General features: G+C 39.5%; 1 protein-coding gene across 1 annotated transcript; it reads left to right on the top strand.

Moving 5' to 3' along the window:
• SOX17 (SRY-box transcription factor 17) lies at positions 1-5574 on the top strand. Its single transcript, XM_074202599.1, has 2 exons — positions 1-517; positions 1178-5574. The coding sequence occupies exons 1-2, from the start codon at positions 190-192 to the stop codon at positions 2074-2076; spliced, it is 1227 nt and encodes a 408-aa protein (XP_074058700.1). The 5' UTR covers positions 1-189; the 3' UTR covers positions 2077-5574.
• Positions 5575-10193: the final 4619 nt, after the last annotated feature.

Genomic DNA, 10193 nt, shown 5'->3' with positions numbered 1-10193 from the left:
GTTGGGGGTGATTCTTCCTCTGGTTACCTGGACCCTGGAGCCGAGGCGGGGAGGTCGGGGCTTTTTCTGGTAGAGCATCTGTACCTCCAGGCCACCGGACTCTGGTCCCACCTGCTACCCACCTCTGGGGGAACCCTCAGGTCCCGGCTTGGGGTGTGGGGCGGGGTGCGAGGTCTGGGCAGGAGAGCCATGAGCAGCCCGGATGCGGGGTACGCCAGTGACGACCAGAGCCAGGCCAGGTGCGCGCTGCCCGTGATGATGGCCGGGATGGGTCCCTGCCCTTGGCCAGAGTCTCTGAGCCCCCTGGGGGAGATGAAGGTCAAGAACGAGTGCGGTTCGGGTGCAGGGAGCGGGGGCAGCACCACTGCCGCGGCCACCGGGGCTGGGAGCCGGGGCAAAGGGGAGTCCCGCATCAGGCGGCCCATGAACGCGTTCATGGTGTGGGCCAAGGACGAGCGCAAGCGGCTGGCACAGCAGAACCCAGACCTGCACAACGCCGAGCTGAGCAAGATGCTGGGTGAGTTGGCATTCCAGGGGAACAACGGAGATTAGGACCAGAGCCATGAGGGCTCTCTACTGTAGGCTTCGGTCACGGTGATCTCACTTTTCAAGTGGGGACCTTAAACCCTAGAAAATAAAATTGTGTTTGCTTCCCTCTGGTTTTGCCTTTTCCAAGAGTTTCTTTTGCACCCCTTTCAATTTCCCTCTCTCCACTCCCCTCCCCGAATTGTCGCCTATCCCCTCAAAGTTAATCTCCTCGGTCTTAAAAAACGCATTTGTCTCTCTAGACCCCGTGGTCTTGCTTAGGGATTTTTCGAAAGCAGTTTTTGTTTTCCTGGACTGGAAGCAGAAACTCCCAGTTCCAGGTTCCTTGGGGCAGCAGGGCAGGAGAAGTAGAAGAGGGAAGGGAAAAGGTATCGGAGTTTCCAAAGGAAACATTAGCGTATTTGGCTTGGCGCATTTAGAACTTGTCGGGGATAGAAAATTTAGTGGTTTTTTTCAATAAGGGTTGTTTCCCCTTGCAGAAGGGTTTTATCTTCAGAATTAGTTCTTAGATATCATTCCTTTTTCTGCCATTTCTAGGAACAGATTCTTTGTAAGAGTAGACAGAATGGGCGCTGCCAGGGAATGATTTAAATCTGTTCCCTATTTTTTTTTTTTTTATTTATCCCTGCAGGGAAGTCGTGGAAGGCTTTATCCCTGGCAGAGAAGAGACCCTTTGTGGAGGAGGCCGAGAGACTTCGGGTGCAGCACATGCAGGATCACCCCAATTACAAATACCGGCCACGGAGGAGGAAGCAGGTGAAGAGACTGAAACGCGTAGAGAGTGGCTTCCTCCACAGCCTCCCTGAGCAGCCGGGCTCTGGGCTGGGTCCAGAGGGCAGAGTGTGCATGGACAGCCTGGGACTGCCTTTCCACGAGCAGGCCTACCACCAGGGTCAGGCAGTGCTACCTCCTCAGATGGGACATTACCGAGAGTGCCAGAACCTGGGTCCAGTCCCTCAATTTGACAGCTACAACTTGCCCACCCCTGAGGCTTCTCCCATGGATGGCATGGAGCCAGATGCCTCTTTCTTCTCCTCTCTCCAAGGGGACTGCCAGCCGGGACCCTACAGCTATCCTGTTGCCTCTGAGTACTCTGTACATCCCGACTCTCACCCGGGTCCTGTGCACCACAGACACATGCAGGAACCCCTGGCCCACTCTCTGCAGGGTCTGATGGGTGCCTCCAACCCTCTGCATATGTACTATGGTCCCATGGGCTCCCCCCAGACTGGGAGCAGTGTTCGTAGTTTCCAGATGCAGCATCAGCCAGGATCTAATCAGCCTTCTCCTCCTCCGGAGGCTCTGTCCTGTAGAGATGGACTAGATGCCAGCCAACCTGCTGAGCTCCTTGCAGATGTGGACCGCACAGAATTCGAACAGTATTTGCATTTTGTGTGCAAACCAGAGCTGGGGCTAAACTACCAGGGACATGAATCTAGCCTTCCTCTACCTGATGGTCATGGGGCCATTTCCTCTGTTGTGTCTGATGCCAGTTCTGCAGTATATTACTGCAATTATCCAGATGGGTGACACACTACCACTCTCCTCCAGCCTATGGGCCGGCAGCATAAACAGTGTTACAGTGTTACACACTTCCTGCAGGAGCTAAGGAAATCCTTTCCCTCCCCCTGTCCCCCTTGTGCTTCTGTGTGTTTTTAAAATTTTGAGAGTTGTCTTGGCACCTAATTTATGGTAATTTATTTGACTCTAATCTTAGCAATTTCCTAAAGAGGATGTGAAGTTTTGGGGTTCATTCTATCAGGGATTTACTCTTAGTCTTCCCTCTAATTGTTATCAAAATTGCCTTTGGTAAATTGAACTTGACCTTTTCTGAGTAATGTGGCCCAAAATACAATTCCATGTTGTTTGATGTGAATTTTGGGGGGCGGGATGGGTTTTTTATGTGAATAAATAAAGTTTGAACTTTTCCAATGTTTGGGTTCCCAAAATTTTATTATGTTACCAGTTTAAAGCAAAATTAAAGCATTTCATGTTATAGTGCCATTTATTAAGGAATATATATATATATGTATCTCAATAAGGATCTGGGGTATAATTTAGTCAGTCTGAGGTACAATGACAGAAATTCTTCTCCTTTTATGGAGAGATACTAGATACTTTCCATGCATAAGTTAGTGTTGAGTTTGTCTTCACCTTCAGTCCCAAAATGAACTTTAAAGATGAAGAGATAGTGAACAGTGTTACAAATTAAAATTTTAATGCATTTCAAGTAAATTTCTAATATTGAAATTGTAACTTATCAACAGGTCAACAGGCATTAAGTCCCTATATTGTATTAGAAATTCAGAACTTGTATAGTGAGTGGACAGCTTTGTTTTATCAGTATAAATCCAAGCATTCTGTGGGTTCTTAGGATAATCGTATAGTATTTTCAAAGACTTAAGTTTTTAAACATTTAATTACTTGAAATAGCAACAACAGAAAATACTGTTAGCACAATACTAGATTTGAATTAAGAAGTTGTGTGCTAAGACCTGAACTTGGGACAATAAATACCCCAAAGAGAGAAGGGTGATTTGAGATAGGAAGGGAAAAGTCATCTTTCAGAAAGCATCTCACAAAACAACTAATGAATTCTGCCATTCTGTGTTTTTTAACATGTAGTTTCATTTTTTTATATAATTGTGGCATCTCAAATTTGACTGTTGGGAAAGGGTAGAAGGAAGGGGGGAGGTGTAGGAAGGATTTTTGGTTGAAAGGGAGCAGAAAAAAATGTGGGGCTAGGTTTATAGGGAAAAGATAATCTTTTAGGTACATTTTATACACTTAATCCCTGAGCCTCATTCTGGATGATAGCTGCTCTTTATCGCTTGATGGGTCATGGCCATATGTTGAGTGGTAGAACCATTTATTCATCTAGAGATTTAATCATTGGTGAATTTAGTCTTTCAGATGAAATATTAGAGATTATAAATTTTGTCCAGCATGCCATCAACACTTAGGTATCTTTATGCAAAGGAAAGGGGATGAAAAGTGTCAAGGGGATGAAAAGTGTCAAATATGACACAGCTTTGGGGAGTAAGAAGTTTGAAGATTTAAGCAAGAAGGGCAATATACAATGTATTTTAAGTATACACTGGCTCTGGTTCTGGTTCTCCATTCCTAGGGTTGGAGGTTAGAAACTCATGAAAGAAATAACCTTCCCACTGCCCCTTTTTTTCCCTAGATAAGGGATTGGGAAGTGTACCTTAGGAAGAGGAAAGGAGAAAAGGGAATAAACATTTAACTCTCAACATGTGTCAGGCACTGTGTGTGTCTGTGTGTGTGTGTGTTTTACCAATATCTCATTTGATCATGAACATGCAACAATTCTCATTTTGACCTGTAGATATTCAGAGGGAGTTAGCCTGATAGAAAAAACTAAGAAGTTTTCACTTACTAGATCTAAATGGCATCCTCAGGGATACTTACTCTGAGGTCTATGAATTTCTTTTTAAATATTTTGATATATTTCAATATAATTATTTTTCTTTATAATCTGATGTATTTTTTCTTTTTTTGCATTTAAAGAAGGGATCTGTAGGTTTCATCAAACTACCAAAGGGGGGGCTATGGAAAAAAAAAAGTTTAACTACCTTTTCTAAAATTATAAAGGTATGCTTGTGAAAATCATGCCCCTCTTCTGATTGACTTTTTTTTTTTTTTTTGCTGCAAGGCAATGGGGTTAAGTGGCTTGCCCAAGGCCACACAACTAGGTAATTAATAAGTATATGAAGCTGCTTTTGAACTCAAGGTACTCCTGACTCCAGGGCCAGTGGTCTATCCACTGTGCCATCTAGCTGTGCCCATGCCCCTCTTCTGGAAGAAAAAAATAAGCTTGAGTCTTAATATCAAAGAAGCATATAGAAAAAAACAAGAAGTCATTGCTCCCCAACCCACTCCCTCAATCCTTCATGTAGCCTGAGTTCACAACTTTTTTCTATGCTTATAATAGTCAGGACATAGTATTTATTTTAGTATTACATCATTTTGAAGACAAGAAAAGCTATAGTATTTGCAATCCAAAACATAGTTATATTATTGCATTTTATTTTGATTTAAATGTAATTGAAATAGGGTTCTCGTTTACAGAACAAAGAACGAAAAGTAGTTTTAAATTCAGAGACTGGTTTGGAGACTTGTTAGGTACCAGTAGAGAATAAAAATACTGAGTTATAATTAAAGCAGAGTTAATGCAAAATTAAAGGTTCCATGATTCAATGAGATCATTAAATTATTCCACAACAGCTGCCCAGCCAAAGGATGACATTCCTCTTTGGATATTACTTTTTAAGTAACATCTCTTATTTCTGAGCAAATATTTTTGATTGAATTGATTTGGATTTCTCATAGACATTTTTAAATTCAGCATACTCAAAATTGAACTCATTATCTTTCCCCTTCCAAACTTCCCTTACACTTTAGCCAGTGCTACTATCACTCAGGTTCACATCTAGTTCCCTTCTTTACCTCTTATATCCAAATTATCAAATTCTAAAGATTTTACTTTGACAACATCTCTTGAATATGCCTCCTTACTCTCTCACACACTGACATCACACTAAAATGGGCCTTTTTACCTGTGTCTGGATCTTTACAAGTCTGTTGGTTGGTTTCTCTGACTCAGTTTCACCTCATTCCTTTCCACCCTCTTTTCAAAGTGATCTTCCTGAAGCACAAGTCAAATCAGTCACATCTCTATTCAACCAACTCCAATGGCTCCATAGTATCTCCAGGATAAAATATAACATTCACTGTTTGTCTTTTAAAGTTCTTCATAATAACTTAGCCCCTTCCTACCTCTCTAGCCTCCTTATATCTTCCTTCCTTCCACATACTCAGTGACGAAATGACACTGGCTTCCTTACTGTTCCTCACACAGGACACTCATTCCTTACTACAGGCATCTTTACTGGTTCTTTCCCATGTTGGTAATTCTCTTCCTTCTCATTCTTTTAACTTCCCTAACTTAATTCCTTTTAAAAATCCCACCTTCTATAATAAACCTTTCCAGATCTCCCTTAGTGCTAATACTTTCTGTTGATTCTTTCTAATTTGTCTTGTATTTATATATTCTTTGTACAGATTTTTTTTTTGCATGTTGTGTCTCTGTTTTAGACTGTGAGCTCCTTTAGAGCAGGAACTTTTTTTATCTTTAATGTTTCTTTGTTTCCTCTGCCACGAGGATGTTTTTGGTGCTTAATAAATGCTTATTGAATTGACTTTTGAATTTACTTGCCCCAGAGTCATTTAACTTGATCTTGATTTTTTTTTTTTAAAGCATACTATTTTCCATCAGGAGAAATGTCCTCAATAAAAATTTTAGAAATGTGTAGGAGAAGGTCCAGGGCAAGTGTCATTAGCAAAAACTGCTATAGAGGTATTAAAGTAAACATGCACAAAGTTAGTGAAGGATTTTTTGCTAGAACTGTGAGGATAACATTATTTTTTTTTTAATTTTGAATTCTCTACATCAGAAAAAGTTCAGATCCAATCATTGAGGTGCAGGTGTGCAAAAAAAAAAAAAATGGACTACTTTTCCATAAATAAGAGACTGATTTCACAGAAGAGAACTAGAAGAAAAAAATAGTTGAACTCAGTGGCAATGACAGAAACAGACAAATAAATTTCAAAGGAAAGAAATTTAGCTAATTGAAATGCTAAGTTGATAAATTCTAATTTCCGTGGTTGACTTAATTTTTAAAACTTTCATTTTCAACAGTGATTTGGAGAGTAATTTTAATACCCATGGAGTTGCATTTAAAAAAATTCCTATATTCTACAGTACCCATATTTCAAACTTTGTTTTTCATCCCACCTCCTCCCAACCATCTCCTAGTACATAAATTCAGGAGGGGGAAAGGAAGAAGAGAAAAATAGTTTGATAAAACCAGTCAACATATCGAAAAAGTCACCCCTTACTCTGCTCAACCTGTTAAATAAAAGAAGGGGAGAGGTATTTTTCAAATAAATTAATATGAAAAAAAGTTTATTCCTCAATGATGAAAAAAATACTTTCAGCTACTTCTTCCGACACTAGATTTTTTAATAAAATGGGCAATATTTCTCCTTGGAACAATTTCTTCTTCTCAAAGCAGGAATGATTAAAGAGCTCCAAAGGCAAAAAAGGGTTCATTGTTCAAACACATGAATTTACTGTTAAAATTAGTTCACTCCTGCTAATTGTAAATTGGATGAAGTCTGAGGCACAGGGTTCCCAATTTAATTTTATTAAATGATAATAGCTGCTCTTACTTCACTGAGAAGTTTAATCATCTCTAGGTAGACATGATGTTAATACAAGTTATTATCTTAAGAGTCCCATGTTCTCATGAGCTGCTTAAGTGAAAATAAAAATATCCCCACCTCCTTAGAAATTAGAAATCCCCACATGTCATATATGCTTACAAAATGTATACCCATAACTACTATTTCTGCTTTAGCAGATAGTGTTCTTTTTCTTTGCATTTAATTTTTCTAAATTTCATATAAACAAAAAAATTAACATTTAAAATTGCTGAGCTTCATATTCTTTTACTACCTCTCCTCCCAAGAGTATTCTTAAAAGTAAGGTTTTTTACTGGCTACTTCATCCTTGGTAGAAGGGGAAAATTGGAAAAGTCCAAATTTTGTCCTAATTTGTGTACCTGTGACCTTGGGGAAAATCATTCTGTATCTATAGGTTTATTTCTTCTGTAAAATAATGAAGTTAGCCAAAATTATCTCTAAGGTTCCTACCAGAATAAAAAAAAAATGGGATTCAAATTTACCATCTGAACAAACTGGAAAAAATAAAAATGAAAATTCTGCACTTTGAAATTAAGAATATTTGAATTGGGATCTTCCTGTTTTAAAAATTCATTTTATTATAACAATAGCATTTTGAGGTTTTAAAAAGTTCCCTTGGTTATTTTACATGGAATCCTCAATTTAATATCTATCTGAAATCTCTTTTGATAATTCCCTTTTTCCTCTCTCCCCACATCAGTTCGGGATCTACTTCCCTATTAGAAATGCATTTCTTCCTCCCCCTTTCTGTCTACTTTGCGTGTGTCTCTCTCTTCTCTCCTCTTTTCTTTTCCTCCCATAACCTTTCCTTCACCTAATACTCAAAGTTCCCATGCTGAGCTAAATGAAGAGTTAAAGCCCAGTGATGATCTTTTATTGACTTTTGCTGTGTCAAAGATTTTTTTCTCCCTTCTGAATTAAAGAACTTCTGCCCCATAGTGGTCATTTTAGTTTATCGCTGAGTTCCTTATTACTCATTCCCTTCCCTCATATCCGTTGCACTTTGAAAAATCCAGGAAAACAGCCCTAACACTTCCCATCTTTATATTACTGTGCAGTTTACAAAGGTTTCCACCCTTTCTTGTGCTAACCACAGTCTTCTTCACTCTGGTAGCCAAAACTCTGGCCAATCAGGCCTCATTTTCTAGGCAAATCAGTTCTAGGCATTAAACTGATTTTCTTTACTTCAATTGACTTGGATACTAGATGAAGGAGTTAACCCCCCCCTCCCCAAACAAAAAGTTGGTTGTTCATTAGTAATTTTGTCGTTTCCCGAGGGCTCCAGAAACATGTGCTTGTCATAGTTCTCTTTATAAAACACTTTTTTTAAAATAATCAAGGAAAAATTGTTGCAGAAAATGAAGATGAATTCCTTCTTTGGGACTAGGATGTCTTGTTCCTTCTCTCTTATGTGAAGTGAGGAAATGTGTACATTGAAAAGAACAAATCCCACCTATGGCAGTACACCAACCACCTGTGTGACTTTGCGCAAATCATTTAAGACTGAGTCTATTTCCTCATTTGTAGAATGAGAGGGTTGGACTAGAATCTAGTCACTAGATGACCTCTGGAATCTCTTCTTATGAATCTAGAGATTTTGGTTTGCACTCAGATATTTAAAATATAGGGCTGACCACTATTAACTGAAAATTTAGTAATTTGAAGTTACCAAGTGCTTTACATGTTGTCTCATCTGATTCAAAAGACTCATATCCAGTTGTCTTTATAACCTGTTGTTATTGTTCCTGGAGGGGAGGGGAGAGGAGAAAAAAGGGAGAGAAATGGGAAGGAGGAAAAGGGTTAAAAGTTAAAAGGGAAGAGTTAAAAAAAAGAGGAGGAGGAGGAGGAAAAGAGATATAAGAATGGTCAGAGAACAGGGAAATATTGTCAGGCTTGTATGCATACATTCCTTCTCAGACCAGTCCTGTTCTTCCATACAATCTCATTTTTGTTCTTTCTGGTTTTCTGCCTGGCAAGAGAGCACAGTAATCACCACCTCTTGAAATCCTTGCCATTCTTCAAGGTTCATCTCAAGATATAAAACAACAGCCTCCAGAAGGTGAACTTAGATTTAATTTTATTCAATTACCAAAAAGGCAGCATTCATCTACCTGTGCAATGGTCTGCCTTTCATGTTTCATTGAACATGACAGAACAATTGTAGCAACTTAACACAAAACTCTTTCTGTCAATTTCATCAAAATTAGCATAATATTTCTATTATGACTGCCTCCAACCTCTTTACAATATGAAACATTTGGGCAACTCAGCCTTTCTGGATTTATAACAGCAGGTTACCTTCTTTTTGTGCCAAGGACAGCAGAAATGTTTCATGTTGTACCCTCCTTCCTTTAAAATGTACTTTTATTGAGGGCCAGTTAAATTGGAAGAGTCATGATAGAAATGCCACTGTTGCCAACACTCTTTTCCTGCTCAGACTTTCTTCCTGTCTCTGTCACCATTTCCCAGTCTCTCAGATCTCCTATCACAGCTTTCCTAAAATTGCTCAATAAAATAAACTGAATCTGACAGAGCTTTTGGAATGAACAGAGAATGAATGACATAGGATGAAAGGAAGGATCGACAAGGAATAGAAGTTCAGCTACTAAAATCCAGGAAATTCTGAGAATGAGTATGAAGCTTTAAAAGCATACATTCACTAAGAATAATTATTTTCTTCCCAGGACTTGACTGGGAGGAAAGGAAATTCTGGATTTTAGGAGAAACGACAACCTTGAAACAACTCAAGAATAATCTACGGGTAGTGCTTTCCTTGAAATGTTAAGGAAATAACTTTTTCTCCTCGACCTTTTTCTATCTTGCTGATTGACCTTTTTCATTGATTATAGTGAATCTGCAAATTGGGGGAAAAGCTAAAACGAGATTAACAGGGATGAAGTGGGGGGAAGGGAACTACAAAACATTTGTAAAATCTTTTGAAGGGATGGGGGGCGGAATCTGAGGTAAAGGGCAGAGCTCACTACCTGATTCGATGCATAAAACAATTAGAGACTGAGTAATTGCGGGTGGGGAACTAAAGCAGGTCTTTGGCTTTTAGTCTCCCTTCAGCCTACTCCTGTCTCCGCCCCCGCCGCCCTCCCCCCTTTCTCCAACGATTTCCAGGGCTTAAAAAAATACAAAGAAGAGGAGAAAAGGGAGACCTGTACGAAGTATAATGAAATAAAATTTCCATACAAGCACTAGACCTCCAAAGTCGTGGGACCCAATTGTTTTCTGACTATGTTTGGCTCTGGACAGACTTTGGGACTTTATTCCTTTGTTATTCTCTCAGACCATAGTCCAGGGAGATGTAAAAGAGGCGGGGTTTGGTGAAGGGAAGAACCCAAAGTAAGATAAGT

This window comes from Macrotis lagotis, chromosome X (assembly GCF_037893015.1).
Source record: "Macrotis lagotis isolate mMagLag1 chromosome X, bilby.v1.9.chrom.fasta, whole genome shotgun sequence".
Classification (NCBI taxonomy): Eukaryota; Metazoa; Chordata; class Mammalia; order Peramelemorphia; family Peramelidae; genus Macrotis; species Macrotis lagotis.
The sequence above is the reverse complement of the archived record's forward strand: the minus strand, read 5'-3'. Positions and strand labels throughout refer to the sequence as shown.